This window comes from Primulina tabacum, chromosome 2, assembly GCF_025594145.1.
Source record: "Primulina tabacum isolate GXHZ01 chromosome 2, ASM2559414v2, whole genome shotgun sequence".
In the NCBI taxonomy this organism is placed as follows: domain Eukaryota; kingdom Viridiplantae; phylum Streptophyta; class Magnoliopsida; order Lamiales; family Gesneriaceae; genus Primulina; species Primulina tabacum.
This window is the reverse complement of record NC_134551.1, coordinates 48,610,473-48,632,182: the sequence shown is the minus strand read 5'-3', so window position 1 is coordinate 48,632,182 and position 21,710 is coordinate 48,610,473. Positions and strand designations below refer to the sequence as shown.

Sequence of the window (21,710 nt, the reverse complement as noted above, 5' to 3'; positions counted from 1 at the left end):
AGTAAATTTATGTAAAAAATTTAATAATATATTTTACTTTATTTTAAAAAAGGTTGAGTAGATTCAGTTTAATAAAACTTTTATAATAACGAGCTTTGTGTCTATGTGTTACGTGCATATTCAGTCGATTTTTTTCAAAAATTAATTTGTTTAAAAATTGAAATTAAAATTGAAAATTAATTTTTTTTATTTTAATAAGATTTTTAGATTATTTTTACATAAATTTTATTTTTCATGGAAAAAAAAAGAACAGGGTGCTAAAAAATAGGTGTATTTTGGATATTCTAAAAATTATAACAACACATTATTTGTATGCATTATGACTAAGTATTATATATAGTATAGAAAACCGAAATCGAACCAAAAAATCGATTCAAATGATTTTTTAAAAAATAAAGCCGAACTTTCGGATTTCCGAATGAACCGTAGCCCACCACCCCTAGTCATGACTATTGAACTAAGTTAGCCCCCAGGGGCATAGGCCGTATGGTAAGGGCCTGGAGTGAAGGACTGTTACTCCATGTTGGTGAGGGATCGAGTCTCGGCTCCCCCTCTATGGAGAATTTCTCTAGCCAACCTCTCCTCTGGGTACCTGCTGTCGGTGCATAACCCTGATTTACCTTACCTCCCTTCACGCCGGGGCTTGGGGCGGCTCTGTGTGGGGCTCTCGGGGGTGGGGTTCACCCTTTTTTTACTATTGCACTAAGTTGTCAGAAGCTTTACCTTCACCTTGCAGAGGGTAATCACAAATTAAGTGTGCCATTTGGAATATTGATCAAAGGGTCAGCATTTCACTGGAGCTTTCACGCGTTAGTGTAAGCAATCAGTTTGAAAACAATTTTTTTTATTTGCTTCACAGTTTAATATGAAGATTGCCTGATCTATATATGTTCTAACATTCAATAAATCAAACGAAAATCTTCAGTGAAAATGTATACTGAAACTGCACAGAATGAGAACAGCAATACAGCAACTGAGATGGCTGAAGGTGTTCATAAAGGAGAGTTTGGCGGCTGTCTTATAAATGGAGGAAATTTGCAGTCGGCCAACGTACAGGAGTCCAGCCTGCCTCCATTTTTGCAGAAGATATTTGAAATTGCAGACGATCCAGAAACAAAATCGATTGTATCATGGAATTCAAATGGCACCAGTTTCATTATTTGGGATCATAACGAGTTTTCAGAAAAGATTCTTCCCAAGTATTTCAAGACTAGCGTTTTCTCAAGCTTCGTTTACCAGCTCAATAATTATGTACGTCTCTCTCTTTCTCTGCACGTCATGTGTCAACTTCTTTCTGATGCGATCAGGTTGTATGTAGGGATTCAGAAAGATCAGTTGCAATAGACACGAATACGTGAATCCATGGTTTCAAGAAGGGAAAAAAGAATTGCTAAAGAACATTAAAAGAAGGAACAATAAATTTCAAGCCACAAAAAAAAGAGGCTGCGCGACTCTGAATTACGACTCCATGAATGCTGGAGTGGAGCAAGAACTGCAGGCTTTGATGACAGAACATAATAGTATGAAAGAGCAAATTCAGAAGCTAAAAGAGAGCCTAGCAAATATGGAACATCAGATTACCAGCATACAAAGTAAAACCAGGTTTCCTGAACTTCGTGACAACCAAGGTAGCGTAACCGTCTTTTTAAAGCAGATGCATCTGAAGGAAATAAAAGATCCCGCAAGTAAAAATGATGCGAAAAAGCCCAAGATTGACTGAGCTAAAGATTACAGAAAGTGAAGTGAATAACGAAGATAAGATAGAAATTTCCCCACCAAAAGTTTCCTCAGCTGACAATCCGGGCAACTCCATTCAGGCAACAAAAGAAAATGCTGAAAGTTTCGAATTTTTGAAGAGAATACTAGAGGATGATACATGGTTCGGTATAGAAGGTGAGGGAGACCTACCAGTGAATCATTTCCAAAGCTATTGTTGAACCTGATAAGATGATGGAATCGTATAGAGCTATGGACAGGGGTAACCTCAAGGAAAAGGCCTTAGATCAGGAAGAGGATAATGATGTTTCTATACACTTATGGGCATGATATGAACTGTATTATACTTCAATCTTACTTTTTTGCTAGTTGAACAAGTGGTGCAGCTCAATATAAGGTTTTTACATTTTTTACATCATGTTCTTGCTGATTGAAGTATGCTAATCGACTCTATCCATCATCTCATTCTATTTTTACTCATGTGCTGATATCCCACACTGTTTTGCCACTGACTTTATCCGTATATTATGTTGCAACATACGTCAAGAGAGGCTGTTTTTAAACAATTACCGCATTAAGGTTTGATTTCTATTTTTCCTACTAATATCACACCGCTCTCGAAACCTTTATGAATAAACAAGTCAAGCAAAGCAGAATCACGTACCAAAAACGAAGCTCCAACCTTGAAATAGCTACTTAAAGATATAACTTCATACTTCCCTTTCATAAGTGAAATAAGCAATATATAGGGATGATACACTGAAGACATACAGTTGACAAACAAGCTCAAAATATGGACTCCTAAGATTGAAGTGCGCTAGAATAAGGTTCTCTCCATGAATCAGGCAATATAATAATGTATCTTGGCACAACAGCATGAATGATGAATGATAAAAAGAAATTCACCCAACGTCACATAATCAATTGATTGAACAAATTAATACAGCCTTCTGGTATGTTTACAAATTATTTCTCCTGGGCTACAAGTATATCACTATTTGAACAAGAATTTTTGTCATTAAAAAAAAAAGAGAGTGATAGAGTAATAAATGGGATAAACGTAACCGCGAATGTTCGTTTTACGACTATAATACAGGTACCGAAATGGACACTGTCATCGTTGAATCGCCAGCAAAATTTGTATCTTGTGCAGCAGAGTTTCCAGCAAATGCATACCCAACACCCAATCCACCATTTTCAGACCTATGGAAGACTCTAGCAAGCGATGCTGCTTTTCTCCTGGCACGCCTCGTCCCTGTGAAGAGCAAACTCTGCAGTAAACCAACCAATGCTGGAGCCTTCACCACCTTCTCTGTGGTAGCTGACCCACCACTTCGACATAATTCAAGTAAAGCAGCAACAGCATTTTCTTTCCCCTTTGGAGTGCCGCAACGCATCATTCCAATCAGCCCGGGAACTGCATTTTCCTCAATCCCAACTGCTTCAGCCCCTATTGGCTGCCGTACAATCAGGACCAATGCACCTGCAGCTTCTTCAGATACGTCATCGCATCCTAGCGCGTCAACTAGTGCTGTTACAGCCCCCGACTCTATCATTCTAGCACAATTCTCGATGTGGGTTGATAAATTAAACAATGCTGTCACGGCGTCTTTTTTACCTCTAGTAGTTGTTCCCTCTTTCAACAGTCCAGCCAAAGCTTTGATTGCTCCATTTTCTTGTGCTATCTGTTTTTTATAGTTGTGAACAGCAGAGAGACTGAACAATGTCGCCGCAGCATTTTCCCTGGCCTCGGTCGTGGTCCCATATTTTAAAACTCCAACAATGGCACCTAAACACCCTTCTACATCCATGATCCTGCTTTTATTATTATCATAAATAGACAAGTTCAACATCGCAGTCACCGCATTCTCCTGTGCCAACGCATCTGAAGAGGGAAGTAGCACTTTTAAAATTGGTATAGCACCAGCCTCAGCAAGGCAAGCCCGATTCTCCCTTCCTGTTTTTGCTAACAATCTAATCTCCCTGGCAGCCACAGTCTTTGATCTCGCCGTACCATTTGATAGCTGTTCAATAAGCAGACGAGCTGTGGCTTTAGTGGCTTCAAGTGCTGCCTTGCTTGGTGAGGCCACCGCTGCATTTTCAGAAGAATAATCTGCATTTTCTGGTAGATCATATGGAATCCCGTTAGCTAAACCCCATTGCATAATCAAATTTCTCATAGCCCGATTTGGCACCAAACGAGTATGGAGAAGCATCTGCCCCGTCTTTGGGCAAGTACTACGGCCCTCCCCCATCCATCTCCTAATTGATGCACGATCATAAGTCTGCCCTGTTGATACTATGACTGGATCCTTCATCAAATCCAATGATATTGGGCAACAAAAATCCTTGGGGATGGCAATAAAAGTATCAGCAATCTTCTGAGTGATTAACCCCTTCTTTGGCTTCCTTAGCTTCCACTTTCCTAATTCGCCTTCTTCATCCTCAAATCGAAACAGCAAGAACCTACAGTACCGTATTAAAGCCACAAATCCATTTAGAACCGATGATGTTGGTTCAACATCACCATCATGATTCACAATCTGCTCCTCTAAGAACTCAATCTCAGCTCTACAACTTTTCACGTCGCAAATACTCAAATTTTCCACCAGGAATGCATACAATTCATTCTTTTCGGGAACCCTTCCATTCTCAAATTCATCCAAGAAATTATAAAACTTCAACCTCAACATATCGTCATGCTTGTCAATGGACAATTTTGAATTCCTTGTTTGTTTTCTCAACAATACAAACAGTTCTTTAATATCTTCAGATAAGTTAACGTCACTCAAAGGGAAAATATCCAAAAGGGTGGAAATTTCCATGTTCAAATCATGGAAATGACCAGAAAGTGAGTGGTTTTGAAGCAACAGCCATAACTTACTGGACCCTCTAACGAAATCAATCAAAATTTTCGCCCTGTAAAGCAGGAGGTACAACTCCTTGAAGCATAAAAACACGGTAAAAGACACTTTCGAGAATCTGACATCACCAAAAGCATCCAAGAGAACGGAAATAGACTGAATTTTCCGGATCAAAGACCTAGTACTCCTGCCGTGGAAAAATGGCTTAAATCTACAGTCACCTGAAAACGATGAGACCAGCTCTGTACAAATAGCGCTTAAAGCCTTTATAACAGAGTCATCCGACAGATCCACCGGCGCCAGAAACGCGTCCATAGACGGCGACGTGCGCCTCCTCAAAGACGAAAACATAGCCGCTGAAGCCATCTATCACCAAATTAACTTCCCGCAAACACTTGATGGGTGTTCAATAATTACAAGAATTCGATGCGTGTTCTGTGATCCGACTGACAACGCCCGTTTGATCTCCCTGTGTATATAATAAATGTTACGACTCTAAATCCGCGTGAAAAAGATGAATACAGGAAACAAAGGGGGAAAAAAATGAAAAAGGGACGATCTTGGGTCACAATGATTGTTGATGGGTTGACCGAATTTTGAATCGGGCAACCTGCAATTGTTGTTTGGCTTAATATTCTTGGTTTTTTTTCCGGAGGAAATTCAATGCAGGCTGCTTGAAAGCAACAGCTACCTCAAGCAAGAGTCTTTTTAATGGGGGTGTTGGGCTTTTGGGTTATCGAGTGTTATCCAGATTTGCCATTTACATCCATTCATTCTCTACAATCTTTCCTCTCGCTCCACTTGTGTCCTATTTACTACTGCCTCTTTAGATTAAATATTCTACTCAAGATTAGGTGTACTACAAAATATAATTTATTGCTCCCTAGCTGACATGGTATGGTATTGTGGACAGATACTTTGTCTCTTGTCTCCTCAGTTTTTAGGTCACGTAATTTATAGATTATTATAATTTTTTGAGCTTATTTATAAAGCAATATTTATTTATAATCTATACATTACAAAAATTTACGTGAGACAATCTCACGGGTTATATTTTATGATATGAATCTTTTATTTGGGTCATCCATGAAAAAATATTACTTTTTATGCTAAAAGTATTACTTTTTATTATAAATATCGGTAGAGCTGCCCCGTCTCACAGATAAATATTCGTGAGATCGTCTCAAAATAGATCTACTCTCTATACATGGGATGAGTTTCATTTCGTTATCTATAAGATCATAAATAACTTCCTTAATTAAGTGGTTAGAGTATGGTTTTAATATGGCATAGGCCTAATCAGACCGAGAGTTTGGACTCGAAAGTCATGATGATATTACTGAGGAACGTCGTTTATCAAAATATTTTTGCTTCTCACTTCAATCAATTAGCAATAATTTTCTATGGACTTCCGGAAATTTGTTGCATGTAGTTTGACAAGAAAATTTTGAATCATGAGTACATGATCCCTTGCATGTAAGACATATTTCTTATTTCTCTTCTGCATGTCCATGGAGTTTTGTCTTCGACATGGACCCGGTGAATGGAGTGCAACGAGCCACGGCCTCACGTGGGGAAGGCACAAGTGTTGGTCTCACGTACAACAACTTGAGATAATAAATATGAAAATAAAAAAAAAAACTGGACACCGAGATTTACGTGAAAAACCCCTAAAAATTATTTGGGTAAAAACCATGGGCAAGATGAAAAGAATTCTACTATAATATTTTATGGCGTGCAATCATTCACTGTGTTTTCAAAGAGAAACACACTCTCTTAATACATGATAAAAAATTTCTCACAAATATTATAGAATTAAGCATTCAAATGTTATAAGATGAGATAAAGAACTTGATGAAGGGATGATTTACGCTCCTTGTCCGTGTGAAACCGCGTAACGACAGTTTCCTTCCATATGCAATTTTCAACAAAGCCTGCCCCAACCACCACCATAAATCCTTGTCTGCCACCAACCAATCAAGTTGCCGAAATTTCTCTCACTTGAAAATTTGATTGATAATCAAACATATCTCCACACATCATTTCAATCTTGTCATTTTCTGATGCTTACGTTTTTTTAGGCCACTTGAGGATCTACAAAATTCAAACTTATTCGTATTCAAAGCTTGGTCAGAAAATCAGATACTTTGTCATTTGTATAAATTTTCTGCATATCCACACTTTCTTCTTCTACTACTTCTCGTACAAAATGAAATTGAACTCCAATGTATTTAGTCGTAGAATGAAAAGTTGGATTCCTTGAGTAGCTGTCATATATTCTGCCTCTGTTGTAGATAATACCACAATTGTTTACAGTTTGAAACTCAGTTTATTGCTCACCTGCAAGTGTAAACACATAACTGCTCCCACTTCTTGTTCAATGTCCGGTCTTGTACAAATCATGGCGAACACCAAACTTCACACTGCTGATGCATATGGTACTCAAGACATCTTCATCATCTCTGCTTCACTGCTAGAACACATCTTGGAGGATAACTTAAAATTAATAGAAAGAGAGATCCATATTGGCTTACTATCTTGCATGTTGAAGCATTGCAAGACTTTCTTCAAATAATTTTTCTGGGAAAGCCATATCTTTCTGTTACTTCTGTCTCAATGAACTTGCATCACTAGAATCTTGTTTGTTGGTCTCAAGTCCTTCATATCAAATTTTCTAGTCAACTGTTGCATTCAATCATTGGATTTGATCTTTGTTGGGGCCTGCTACCAACATGTCGTCCACATACAACAGCAAAATAATATAATCATTACCAGACCTCTTGAAATATGTACAAAGGTTTGTACTCAGTTTGTTATATCTAAGGCTCGTGATATAAGAATCAAATCTCTTGTACCAACATATCGGAACCTATTTGAGATCGTACAGAGATTTGTTCAATCTGCAAACTAAGTTCTCTTTGCCTTTTTCCTCATAACCTTCTGGCTGGAACATATAGATTTCTTCTTCAAGATCAACATGAAAAAATGTCGTTTTCTCATCTATTTGTTCTATATGTAGGTCAAATACCGCACACAATGCTAACACTACTCTAGATATTGTAAGTCGAACCACATGAGAAAATATCTTATTGAATTGAATAGCTTCCTTCTGAGCATACTCTTTTACCACCAATTTAGCACGATACGGCTCCACTTGGTTATTGACATCACGCTTGATCTTCTTTTCTCCCTCGTGGTAGTGTAACAAGATCCCAAGTTTTATTTTTATCTAATGCTCTCCAAATCTTCTTGCATTGTTATCATCCACAAGGATATATCCGAGTTTTGAGTAGACTCGTGGAAACTCGATGGCTCATCATTCTCTGATAATAGACAATATGCAATATTGATTTCAGTGACATAATCTGAAAGCCAACCTGGTGGTCATCTGTCTCGAATTAACTACCTCATATTGAAAACATCAGACTCAACATGTTCTTGTTCTTATTTTTCACCTGAAATATAGTACTTTCTGAATTCTGCATGTATCTGTCTCTTTTTAGTTTATCTTCCTCGAAAATAACATCTATGCTGATGACTATCTTGTGGACAGTAGGATCCCACGAGCGAAACTTCTTTACTCAATCAGCATAACCCAAGAAGATATATTTTCTGGATTTCGAATCCAACTTCAATTTTTCTTTATCATTGTATAAAACGTACACAAAACTTCCAAATACATGCAGATGAAAATAATCAGTAGGCTTTCTAGTCTACATTCCCATTGGAGTCTTCAGGTCAATCGCTCGCCACTGAAGGAGAAAGATTGATAATATAACAAGCAGTTTTAACTGATTCCGCCCAAAATGAGTTATCTAGACCCTCAGTCCTCAACATGGCTCTTGTTATTTCCAACAAGGTCTTGTTCATCCGTTCCGTCACTCCATTCTGTTGAGGTGTGTAAGTCGTCATAAACTCTCTTTTGATGCCCTCATGTTAACAATATGCATCAAATATGTCACTGATATATTATCTTCCATTGTCAGTCCTCAAACACTTAATTTTATTTTCAAAATCAAGTTCAACCCGCGCTTTAAAATCTTTGAAGATCTGAAAAAACATATGATTTCTTGTTGATTGGATACACTCAACATCTCCTAAAGAAATCATCAATGAACGAGACAAAATATATCGCTCATCCTAGGAATACTACTGGTGCTTGCCAAACATCCGAATGAATCAACTCCAATATGCTTTTGTTTTCGGAATTGGAAGTGCATAACTCTAATATCTGTTGTTTACTGGTAACACAATGCTCACAAAAAAGTAGTGACAATTTTGTAAGTCTCAGCATAAGCTTTTGTTCTGAGAGAATTTTTAACACTCGTTCTGACATATGCTCGAGCTTTCTATGTCATAACAATGTTAACTCATCTCTTGAACCAATTGATGCAATAACTAATTCCGTCTCTTCGTGTGTTTCTTTCAAAAACATATACAAATTTGCAGCAACTTTTTTCGCCTTCATAACCACAAGCGCACCCTTCACAATTTTTATGATCTCATTCTCGATACGAGTTTTGCACCCGATATCATTTTATTGCCCCAATGACAAAAAAAAATTTGTCATTCCTTTCACATGTCGTGCCTCCTATATGATGCGAATTGTGTCATCATATATTTTTATTTTGAATATTTTGATAATACCGACCCCAGCGATTTCCAATGTATGATCATTTTCCATGAATACAAATTATCATGAGACAAGTTCATAATGATCAAATCATTCTCTCCGAGATGTCATGTGACACGTCGCTTCTGAATCTATAATCCATGTGTCATAAAATTTGTGTCTACCATCTGCAAATGTTTCCGTTTCGGTGAATACCGCATGAAGTACTAACCACATTTTCTTGAAAACTTTTCTCGATACTTGTACATTCTTTTTAAAAGTTCTCTTTACCGCCATCAGTAAATATTTTTCTTCTTACTTCTCAACTTTGATCTACCTCGTCTTTGGCTCCCACTGGAGTCATGAAACATTAATCTTCCTCTTGTCATCGGTAAAGTATCTGCCTGTTTTGAAGTTACCGATCTATCTTCCTTATTTTTGCGCCGGATTTCTTCTCCGAGAACCGCAAGTAAGCCATCGTCGAATTTTACAGAGACCATAAGAATATTTTTGGTTAAGTTAATGATAAGTTGATCGTATGAATCTGGTAGACTTTGAAGTAGAAGCACTACATGTTGATTTTCCTTTATTTTATGTCTCATAGAAGTAAGTTGGCAAATAGAGTATTTAGTGTATTGATATGTTCGGTCATCGATGAGGATTCCGTCATCCGAAGAGTATAAAGTCTTATCTTTAGAAAAATCTAGTTGTGTAATGACTTGACCTCGTAAATATTAGCCAGAGTATCATAGTAGACATGTCAAAATGGGTTAGGCCCGTCGGGCCGGCCCGCCCCGCCATTAAAATTGAACGGGTTGGATTGATAAAATAGCAGCCCGTTTGGAGGCGGGCCAAATGGGTTGAGCCCGTTTGGGTTGCAGGTCAAGACGGGTCGGGTCCAAACGGGGCGGGCTGGCCCGCCAAATTAGGATAAAATTTTATATTTTTAAGTTTTATATAAAAATTGGAATAAGTTTTATGCGCCCCCATATCTTAGAACAAATATATTGATAATTTACTTTTAGAACAAATATACATAAAGAAAATAAAAAGAGAGAAATTTACAGATATAAATAAAGAAAACAAAAGGGAAGAAATTCCTGTAAATTTTATTCATGAATCTTAAAATAATTATTAAGCATAGCAGTTGTTTGTGAACCCAAGAGCGGTTTCGTTTAAAGTCCGACGAGTTGCAGTGAAATTTGTGGACCCGACGAAGGTTTGCTAATTATGTGTATTGTTGAAGACATAATATTTTTAAAATTTACAACCGTCTCTTTCCTCGACTTTATTTTCTCTTCCATGTCTCAATCTTCATGTTTGGTTTAAACAATTTATTTTTTATGGATTATGTTGTATGCTTTCTTAATTTCTTATTTCAACGTTTTTAAGTATTTTATGAAACTATTTGACTGAAATATATTTTTCTTTTATATTTACTGCGATACTTTTTAGAATTTTTTTTTAAAAAAAATAAGCGGGCCGGCCCGCCTAACCCGCGGCCCAAGGTGGGTTGGGCTGGGTTGACCATTTAGAGGCCCGCCAAAATGGCGGGTTGGCCCGCCCCGACTAATGGCGGGTTGCGGCTGGTTGTGGGTTGGCCCGTCCCGCCAACCCATTTTGACATGTCTATATCATAGATAACCCTTTTTTATCTCATAGATGCTTGACAGTATTTCGTCTGTTATAACTAAGTGTAAATTGACAACAACATTATCATTAATCTCATTCCACTTTCCATCATCAGTCATTTCCACCAGTCTATCTCTAATAGCCGCCAATCAATTCTCCTTTCTTAAAACTGCTTGTATCTTTATTTTTCACAACATAAAATTGCTTTCATTTAACTTTGATATCTCGTACATTATGTCATTATGTCTACAACAATTTAGTAGATTAGACAAAATAATATCGCCTTAATAACAAAATATTTTCTGATGTGGAAGATCGGTTTAGGCTGCAACCACAGAATATGCTCATGATTTTAAGAAATTTTAAGCCAAGGCTCTGGTACCACTTGTTGGTCTCACATGCGACAACTTGAGATAATAAATATGAAAAAAAAAATAAATTGGATACCGAAATTTACGTGGAAAACTCATAAAAATTATTAGAGTAAAAACAATGGGCATTGTGAAAAGAATTCTACTATAATATTTTATTGTGTACAATCACTCATTGTGTTATCAAATAGAACACACATTCTCTTAATACATGAGAAAAAATACGTCATAAATATTATAAACTAATCACCCAAATACTATAAGATGATAGAAAGAACTCGATGAATGGATGATTTCTGAATGAAGAGAGTGGGCTTTATTTATAGAACCTCTCGTCCGTATGAAACCAAGTAACAATAGTTTCTTCCATCTGCAATTTTCAACAAAGTCTGTCCCAACCACCACCATAAATCATTGTCTGCCACCAACCAATCAAGTTGCCGACAACAAGGGTTTCGCAGATGAGCTTTCCACTACTGAACTTCTCTCGGAGAGACATGGTTGAGTTTTTTGGCACGAGACTCTATTCATTCGAACTCCATTTTATTGGGTTTATGAGATTGTGTGAATAAATAATATTATTGGTTATTAAAATATTCGAATAGAATGTGAAATAATATGGAATAAACAATAACATAGTTTGGTTTTATTTGAACAATGCCTAAAAATTGATAATGTTTGAAGCCACTCATTCATTGAGTCCATTTTTCAAATACTTCGACTGCACTTAGTAATTATCTTACATCCATAAAATTCACTTCTTGGATCATTTTTGAGATCACACGCATCTATCTTATTTGTACATTGTACATGTAACGTGTTGTCGTGTTGTGATTCTTTCTACGGCTAATTTTACGTTGGTCCTGTTAATTTTAGATTTAGATCTTCTACTGTGTTGAAAACACAGCACCAAGTACTATGTATTTTTTACACGAGATGATCACATGATCATTTCGTTTAATCTGACAACTTTTTAAATTTATCTCATATGGTGTGATGTCCACAAGATGATCATGTGATCATCTCGTGTAAAAAGTGTACAACATCAAGTACTGTATCTTCAACACAGTAGATGATCAAAATCTGCTAATATTGACCTATACATAACTAACCCTTCGACACGTCTACTTGAATAGTTTGGCAACCACCAACTAGAATCTGTGCATTCTTACCTTCTTTATATTATATTATATTATATTATATTATATTAATTATTTCAATTATACCGCTTATTTAATAAATTAAAAAATTATTCGGTTATATTTAGATGGATGAATTTGAACGTACTTATTTCAAATATGTGAAAACCAATAAATTGTTTGTTTGGAAAAATCATATTAGACAAAAGATTTCAAATTCATCACAACATTGAGTCATTTCAAATCATATCATCAAATACTTTATCAATTTCGAATTTATATATGTACTTATTTATATACAACAACTATATTAATTACAATGAATTTCAGGTCCTTATAATATTGTAGTCATTTGAAATTTTATCAAGATGTGCATGATTATAATGCAAATAAGTAGAAGATGAACTTGACTTTCCGTTATTTAGCTTATTTAACAATTAAAATAAAATCGAAATCATCCATTCAAAAGACTTCATACATGTGCAACTTTAGGTTACAATTACATGAACATATTTGATTTGTGGAATGATTTGATATATCAATTTCAGATAATACATATCTCGGATATATTCGAAATTCATCATAATTATCATTGAAATGACATGAATTAGCACAAAATAGATTTGAAATCAACTTAAATTTTATTCGTTCAAACATCCATCCATCCAAACACAAGATCATACTTCTAACTTCGTTTTATAGTTTTCAAATTATTAAAACATTAAAATTATCAAATAGGACTAGCGTGGAATTACTTGCGAGTTGTCTCTTCACCGTCTACTCTTTAGATGCATATTTTCAGTGTTCCAATTTATTCATGTATCTTGCGCGGTGCTATTGTTGTTTATGGAAAGACAAAAATTTGTGTGAGACGATCTCATGAGTCGTATTTTGTGAGACGAATCTCTTATTTTGGTCGTCCATGAAAAAGTATTACTTTTTATGCTAAAAATATTACTTTTTTGTGAATATCGGTAGGGTTGACCCGTCTCATAGATAAAGATTCGTGAGACCGTCTCACAAGATACTTACTCTTATGAAAATAATAATAAAACAACGAAGACTACTGAAATCCCCCTTTTTCTAAATTCAGATTTTAATTGAGAAATTAAGGGGAGGAGATTGTCAAAATCTGGATTATTTAGCAATAATTAAATAATTCTACGGTCGACCAGAGACTTCGACCAAAGCTTTTAACCTTATTCACGTGGCTGCCCATTTTCTATTTTGCGTGATTGTTATGTTTTGGTACTTGACCAAATTATAAGGCCCGCAATTCTTATTTGAATATTAAATTGTTCTTTTCTTTAAACCAAAATTAGAATTTTACAGGAGATTATATATATATATATATATTGTCTAACGGATTTTTACCATCTCACACAAGTTTTTGCCAAAAATAATAATAACCTCTTTGGTTCTAGTTCAAATCCGGAGGGCATCCTTGAAGTAGGAGAGATATTTTGGATATAAAATAAAATAAGTCGGGTACCTTCATTAATCATAAATCGATACATATGTGATTTTAAAATAAGTTTGGGGTAAAATTATTTTGGTCCAATTCCAATAAATTGATCGACAGGTTCATCAATTGAACCAAGCAATCTGAGTTTTGGTTTGGTCGTGGGAAATTGAAGCAAATGAGTGAGGAGATTCCTACTTATCTTGATAAATACAAGATCATGTTGAGCGTTTATTTTTTTATTTTTGGATCATAACCAACGAATAAATTTGAGATTCAGGATCATTTTGTTTTTAAAAGTTAAATTTTACGTTTTTATTCAATTTGATGCATTTGGACCGTCACCCACATTTAAAAAAAAAAATACAGTGCCTATAACGTTACTTAAAATAAACTAAATATTCTAATTGAATCATATTGTATAAAAAGTCAACGTTCTCAATTATTTTCAACCTGTGGACCATGGAATTTTATATGGTTTTAGACGAATGCAATCTTCTCATTTGTGTTGGATTGATGTATTCAATTTCCAACGAGAGATTTGATTTAGAAAAAAAATCGATAGACTGCTTTTGACACTCATCTTGAATGTATTTGAATTTTATCTCAATTATTATTAGAATTATATAACTTGATATGTGTTGGATTTGAAATTAATCGCTCAAATCATTTCTCAAATCATATTGTTTCCGTCAAATCAAATTCATCAATCCAAACACAACGTTTAGTTTTGTCAATTCAAACAAGTCAAAGAATTTGAAACGCACCATCTCAAATTTATCGATTCATGCACAACGGATATTATTTTATACATTACTGTAATATCATGTTTCTTGAAAACCCAAAAATATAAATAAAACTGTTTGAAACTAATGATTTTTTAAAATTTCTTTGAGAGAGATTACATATACACACATATATATATATTGATGGTATATTTAACTAAAATATTGATACTAGTTAAAATTATGCACATTATATTAACAAAGTATAATAAATACATAAACATCTTATAACTGAATTAGGTTGAGTATTATTTTTGTTATAAAAGAAAACTAACAAAGCACTGAAAAATGTTTTGAACAGAAACTGTTGTAGGAAAATTTGTGCGAAGGGAGATGTAAACCACAATAACCACCATTCATTCACATGCAAATAACTTCGGTAATAAGTTATAACACGGGAGACAATTAGCCTGTGAATCTAAACACTAAAGGAGAACCAACAATGGGAAAAATACATGATTTATTCATATTTGGAAAGAAAACTAAAAACTGAATGTTGATATTCATCATGGTCTCCAAGATTATCTATTCTAAGTTATTTCCAAACAATAAGGATTTATCGAATAGAAAGCCATAAAAGAACGTGTGCATGAATGAATCTAACTAAAACACTGCATTTCAGAGTAGAAGCATTTGAAACGAGTCCTAACATCTTACCTTCGAGATTTACTGGTGAGACACCTTCCGCAGGAGATAAATTTTAGAAATGTACGTGGATTCCTTGTTCTGATTCTCAATTTTGAAAGCTGCACGCGTGAGATGCAGTAAATATGAGTAATTCGTATGAGCACATTGCAGAAATAAATCATCAAGTGTCTGTTTATATGGAAGCATAACAATCCAAGCAAAAATTATTCAAATCTCCAGATGAAATTCACCGCAAAAATTATTCAAATCTCCAGATGAAATTCACCATATTGCATTGCATTAACAGGATCATGTCTCTATGTACTAGACATGTAAGCATCCCATCCTCGAATCAATATTGACGAAATCGAGAAATTAGAAGGTAAGGTTGGAAGAAGACTAGATAATATTTTTTAATAACTGGATAAGTCTCCTTGTTCATTTTAAGGTCAAACGTGTGCAACTAGCTCATCTAACTTCACCATACTAACAATGTGTTTTTGTGTCGTGAACCCTATTGGGCGTTGGTGTTACCAAAATAACAACAATTTCTGAAATCAAAGCACGGACCTCTTTATTTTCTACATTTACCTTTCGACGTGAAACTGTTGGAGGACTCCAGCAAAACAATCTCCTTGATCTTGGTTCTAGTCTCCTGCAACGAAATCATTACATCCATATGGTATCATTGACAAAACTGCCATAATATATTGTTCAAACCAAAACAAAAGACCACCAGGAAATTATTGTGGTTGCCATTTACTAAGCCCTCTGAAGTTTTGTAGGAGTGGTTAATAATAGATATTTATAGACACGAACATACACACATACGCAAGTTCCCCAAGTCAACTCCTACTCGCATATGGACTACATAAACAGACCATCCAACCAGAGTCCAGAAAGTAATAAAAACTGGTAACAATAATAAGTATATGTCACCCAATTGAAAAGTGATACATACAGATTTTCTTGTTCAAGCTTTTCAGCAATGGAGACTGCCTTACGCTTTGACCATCCATTTTGTTGTGAACAAGCCTCTGTGTGCTGAATTACATGGGCAAGAGATAATCGGCTTCTAACAAGGCTAAGACTCTGATTTCTATCTCCCAATTTTCTCTGACCAGGAAATGAAGTATTGGTAGACGTCTTCTGTGATGTTTCTCCAGCTAAAGCACTCTCACTCTTTTGCCTGTCTAATTCTGCCTTTTCATCAATGTTTTTAATACCGATATACTTTCCTGGAGAAGCTTCGATTTCAACAATTTCACTTCTACCCAATCTAGCAGAAGAAGCATCTTTATCTTGGAGCCTTCTGGTATCACTATGATTTGCCGAATTAATCCCATTACTAGCGAAAAGAATGGGTTCCAAATCTAAATGGGATGGAGCCTGAGATGCTTGTAATAAAATTGGTACAGCGCCAATATCATTTCTTGTGTCGTATCTGATCTCTATGTTCACAGGGGATCTAAGGACTAACTCAAATGCTTGGAAGATGTACGAACTAAATTTTTCGGCCTTGGATTTTGTCAGCTGCGAATTGAACAGCAATTGCACAGTTGGAGCTGCCAAGAAATGCCAGCTGTTAAGACAAAAAAACCCTAACATGTATGTTTTATTTAAGACATTGACAAAACCAATCTAATATAAATTGTGCTCTTATTCTATGCAAGTTTTATTGGCAATCCTAATATACTTATTAACCCATGATATGTTAATATACAAAAAACTACTTTTAAAGCATCGCTACAACATTGGTGAAGTATGGCCTAAGACAGAGCATAATGCAATATGATAGTACCTGCACCATAACCGAGAGAGATCAGCTTTCCCTCCTGATACATGAACTCTTTTATGCTATTGATGGGGATTTTATCAAGCACTTCCAACCAAATTTCTTCGAGTTCGCGATGAAACTTACCTTGTACTTGAACCTTATTTATTTTATTTTTATCACTGGAAGTGGTGTACACCTGTTGAGAAACCATTCCATTTCCGACACGACCCTTCTCCGTACTAACACCCTTGGCATTTCGATAAACATCCCCTGAACTTCCGGATTGAACAGCTGGCATTTCAGCATTGCTTTTCCTTGGCCTCTCTTTTAAATAATCATTATTCAAGATTAGGGGACTGTGATTCATACTGGTATCAGCGGAGGAACTTGGTACAATGTACTGTTGATCGGGAGCCAGTTGCAGCAATGCAGCAGTCAGCCAAGTCATCTTGTCATTTGATACCCTCAGCTGTTTTTCTGCTTCTGACAAAGTTTTCAGTGCTTGACGCAGTTTTTCCATGTCTTCTTTGGTTACTGTCGTAAAAAGGGAGAACAAAGAATAAAGGTTTGGCTTACCCAAAGTTTTGAACTCTGAAAACTTGTAACATAAAGCGCATTACGTAATTCAAAACCGAAGGAAATGAAACAGCAATGTCATGACATTTAACTACAGCATGCAGGACAGAGTAGGTTACAAGAAAAACATTTATCACAATGAAACATGTGGGGATCAAGAGATACTGGATCATGGGACTTACATATTTGTCGCCGAAAAAACTTCCTTTTAGGTCTTCTTTTGTGAAAATCATAGTTTCCAGCAAGAATATCGGTTATGACTGTAGCAAGCTGTGACATTAATGCCAATGGCTCTACACCAGATTCCATAATCTCTCTAAGATTTTTCACTGTGTTGACAGTGTCTGCAGATAGTGCCAAATCAAGTAGATCAACCAACTTCTCATCCGAAATAAGCCCAACCTATAAAACAATAGAAGAATTTTGTTATACATTTTATGCATCTGGAATAAATGAAGCCAAATAGAAGAAAGGTAATCTGTAACTCATGAGTAAGGTAAAGAAAGTAATCAAAAGCAAATACAAAGAGCCGAGATGGTGAGCAAGATCGGATTAGGGCCCCTACCAGTTCTTGAACCAGGCAAAGAGAAATTCTCTGTCCGAGCAAACTTAATTGCTCCAGAGTCATCTCAGCGTCCCTCAAAGATCCATCTGACCTTGATGCCGTAAGCTTCAGAGCATCCTTATCAATGTCTATGTCTTCTTTGGTTGCTATCCATTGGAGAGTATATATTATGTCTGCATCCTTCAACTTCGGAAAAAAGAATTTCTGGCACCTGGATATTATTATATGAGGCAACACATCAAGACTTGAGCAAACAAGGATGAAAACGACACGCCTAGGGGATCGATCAATGACCTTCAATATTGCACTCCAACAATCCGAAGACAAAGTATCACATTCGTCGAATATGACGACTCTGTAATGAGATTGATGCTGCGAAGTAACCATACTGTCAAGAACTTCAATTATGCCTTGAAAGTCAATATTACTAATTGGGCCAATTTCCCTAATATTTCGATTTTTTCCCGTATTATGTGCAGCACAAGAATTGCAAAATCCACAAGGTTTTGAATGCTCTAAAGACTGGCAATTTAAAGCTCTGGAAAATATGCGGGCACAGGAGCTTTTACCAGTTCCATGGGGACCGTAAAACACATAGAGCAAACCAACCTTTCTTTTTGCAATAGCATTTGAAAGAGCCTGCACCACCAGGTTCTGACCCACCAGATCTTTGAATGTTCTAGGCATGTATTTTTGAGTGAGATTTTGATGCATATCATTGTGTTGCCTTCGAAATTTAAGTTGCTCGTGGGATCTACCTTCCGATGCAAGATCGGAGTCGATCTCCTGCTTAAGCAGATTGTCTGCAAAAATGCCCAACTCTCCTGAGTAATCATGATGCCAACCAGCACGATCGATGCTTCCTTGAGATCCAGAACCATCAAGCAGCAGAGGCAATGCTTCCCCCTCAGATTTAGACGAACTTGAATGCTCTGACATGACGGGCATGTCTGGGATATCCCTCCCTTGGGAAATAGAATCACCTCTCTTTAACCTTGTATCAGATAACCCGCAAGAAAAGCTCCTGCCAGCCATGTCAAGAAATGACTTCCCTCTGTGGTGAATGCTTGACCAGTTCCAAGGAATACCACATCCATTCCCATGAATGCCAGAGACATTTTGATTATCATGCTCTTGTGCTCCCTCTTCAATATAATATTTCTGAGGAGCTCTGCCTTGAGCAAATGAGTTAGAGGCCACCGACATTTCATTTTGAGTTTCAGCTTCTTGGGCAGCAATGTAAGGCCGGTTTCTTCTAGCCCCTCGAAACCTGCGTCTTTTTGCCCTGTTCAGAGTATTACCATGACTGCGAATGCTTGCTCCTGCTTCTTCAGATATCTTTCCAACCTGTTTCTGCCTTACATTGTCAACATTTCGAGATGAAGCTACATCATTGCATTCATCTTTAAAGTTTCTTAACTGGTCAGAAACGATCTCAAGGTGTCTATCTTGTCTGTGACCGAGATTCTTTTTGACTGTCTTGTCTCGCAATTCAGAGTTTCCAGAAACACCACCAGGGACCAAACTATTTCCATGTTGTGGGCAATCATCATGCCAAAACATTGCATCACTTTCCCTGGACTGTCCACTAGATTCTTCTCTCTTGACTCTTCTTGGTCCCCGAATCTCATCCTTGATACTACGGTTGCTCACAACTGTGGCTGACCTCTCATTATGCCTGTTAACCTGGCCAACAACTGTTTTTGACATTGACTGAGTAACAATCGGAGGGGAGCTACCTGACATTCTTCCACTATCTTTAGGCCGCTCGCTGCCAAAGGACCGTCTTGAATTGGCCAAGACATCCTTTTCCCCTCTTTTGTGACGCGCATCAAATACAGAAGGAGATTGCCATGAAGGACTCGCAGAAGGATCCCTTAAAGACTTTGACTTCTGAAGGACAACGAGGTCCCTCATAAGAGCCCTATCAGTCAACATGGGACTATTCTTATGCATGTGATTCTTCAAATGAATGCAATTTGTTAGATGAATGTGATTGCGTAGATGATCGCTAATATTACCATTCACATCCTTGAGTATCCGGTCACGAACAGCCCTGGTCATGATCAGAACATAAATCGATCCACAGGAAATGTTCTTGAATTATGCCAAGAAACCATGCTCATGATTTACAAGAGTTCAAGGACTCCCGACTAGTCCCCTGGCAGATGACTTATTAAATTAACCCAATCCCTAGCGATCAAAAGCTCCATCCACCATCATTACGCCCACAAAAATTAACTCTTTACAATTAAAACTCGCGCAGTCTATAATCACAACACAAGATCTCTAGTATTAAGACGCAAATCTTTCACCGTTTGGGACATCACAAATGACGGAGCAAGAACAAAAACACACCTAAACGACAACAAGAAAAGGTAAATGAGTTTTTCTAACACGAAGCTCGAAAGAAAAATTATAACTTGAAAAACTCTTGCAGTGCCCGCATTTCGAACAAGAAAGCTCCGTCCTTTATTCAATCTCTCACTCTTAATATCGCTCAAGCATTTCAACAAACAGGCTAAAGAAGCTTCAAAAGGGGCTGAGAATCTAGAAAATTGGTGGCCAAAATCTTAGTCACATGGACAAAATGAGAGATATCACCTGAATCTCGGAGTTAAAACACAACTGCCCACTACCGCTATACAAGCAAGCTACCCGTTACAATCATCAAGTGTTTGCATCCTCCTACAACACCCTTTCTTCCCCACTTTAACAGACTTTCACGAGGGATTCTTTCAAGAAAACGATGGAACAAGCCTCTGTTACATTTTCCGCACTAAGTTAAAAATGTTCAAAAAAACAACGAACGCACCCTGTTTGTGACTCGTACATTTTGGAGTGTTGCTGGATAATCGAAAATAATGGGATTTTACTAGAGAGAGAGAGTATGAATATATAGCACGGGGTTGGGCCCCGCGTTGGGGGTGGGGTTGGGGCGTGGCATACTATTGCTGACAGATTCCCCTTCTGTTTTTAAATCCAAACAATAAACTTGTTAGGTTATGGGCAATTTGGAGAAAAATATATATGTCTGTGATTTATTTAAGATTCAGTATCCAGGAGTTTTTTTTTGTATTTTAATACCTGACAAAAGGTCAATTTAGTTTTTAATACATGTTTTATGCATTTTTACTTTTTTATCCTTTTGATTAATAAAAAATGATATAAATACCTATTTCTATTGGTCATCTTCTCTTTCCACTCATCATTCCCAATGCATTTGGATGACATGTAAATTGAATTTAAATTTAAAAAAAAAAACAAATTCGCAACTAATTGAACTTTTTGAAATACTTAGTTTTACTTGCGAAATACTTAATTTCAATTTTAAAATACTTGATTTAGTAAATAAAATACTCAGAATGTCTATTAAAATACAGAATATTCGAATATGCAACGCAAGTTCACCAAATGCTCGCATTTCCATCCAAGATCCATTTGGATGACATTTTCATTTCATTTAATTATTTTTTTATTGTTAAAAAAATAAATTCGCAACTAAGCATTGAATTTTTTCAAGTATTTAGTTTTACTTGCGAAATACCTAATTTCAATTTTAAAATACTTGATTTGGTAAATGA

At 36.3% G+C, this 21,710-nt stretch overlaps 3 protein-coding genes across 4 annotated transcripts; 1 reads left to right on the top strand and 2 right to left on the bottom strand.

The window, feature by feature from the left end:
- The first annotated feature begins 702 nt into the window (after positions 1-702).
- On the top strand, positions 703-2,121 carry LOC142537993 (heat stress transcription factor A-9-like). Of its 2 annotated transcripts, XM_075643444.1 has the most exons (3): positions 703-815; positions 926-1,251; positions 1,319-2,121. In XM_075643444.1, exons 2-3 carry the CDS (start codon positions 931-933, stop codon positions 1,718-1,720), a joined length of 723 nt encoding a protein of 240 aa, XP_075499559.1. In that variant the 5' UTR covers positions 703-815; positions 926-930; the 3' UTR covers positions 1,721-2,121. The 2 variants fall into 2 exon arrangements, with proteins under 2 accessions (XP_075499559.1, XP_075499560.1); XM_075643445.1 differs by lacking the exon at positions 703-815 and having other exon boundaries at positions 850-1,251.
- A 496-nt stretch (positions 2,122-2,617) lies between these two features.
- Positions 2,618-5,378, bottom strand: LOC142533819 (U-box domain-containing protein 17-like). The gene has a single exon (XM_075640724.1). It carries the CDS (start codon positions 4,944-4,946, stop codon positions 2,802-2,804), a length of 2,145 nt encoding a protein of 714 aa, XP_075496839.1. The 5' UTR covers positions 4,947-5,378; the 3' UTR covers positions 2,618-2,801.
- A 9,646-nt stretch (positions 5,379-15,024) lies between these two features.
- Positions 15,025-21,005, bottom strand: LOC142533812 (protein STICHEL-like 4). Its single transcript, XM_075640711.1, has 6 exons — positions 18,127-21,005; positions 17,744-17,963; positions 17,010-17,519; positions 16,170-16,773; positions 15,800-15,863; positions 15,025-15,327 (listed from the first exon to the last, which is right to left on the bottom strand). The coding sequence occupies exons 1-6, from the start codon at positions 20,188-20,190 to the stop codon at positions 15,235-15,237; spliced, it is 3,555 nt and encodes a 1,184-aa protein (XP_075496826.1). The 5' UTR covers positions 20,191-21,005; the 3' UTR covers positions 15,025-15,234.
- Positions 21,006-21,710: the final 705 nt, after the last annotated feature.

Coding starts and splice junctions, on each gene's coding strand:
- LOC142533819 (XM_075640724.1), bottom strand. CDS start 4,946: ATGGCTTCAGCGGCTATGTTTTCGTCTTTGAGGAGGCGCACGTCGCCG.
- LOC142533812 (XM_075640711.1), bottom strand. CDS start 20,190: ATGACCAGGGCTGTTCGTGACCGGATACTCAAGGATGTGAATGGTAAT. Junction 16,774..17,009: donor CTCTCTCGGTTATGGTGCAG/GTACTATCATAT, acceptor ATTTCTTGGCAG/CTCCAACTGTGCAATTGCTG. Junction 15,328..15,799: donor CAACAGTTTCACGTCGAAAG/GTAAATGTAGAA, acceptor TCACGCGTGCAG/CTTTCAAAATTGAGAATCAG.
- LOC142537993 (XM_075643444.1), top strand. CDS start 931: ATGTATACTGAAACTGCACAGAATGAGAACAGCAATACAGCAACTGAG. Junction 1,252..1,318: donor TTTACCAGCTCAATAATTAT/GTACGTCTCTCT, acceptor GGTTGTATGTAG/GGATTCAGAAAGATCAGTTG.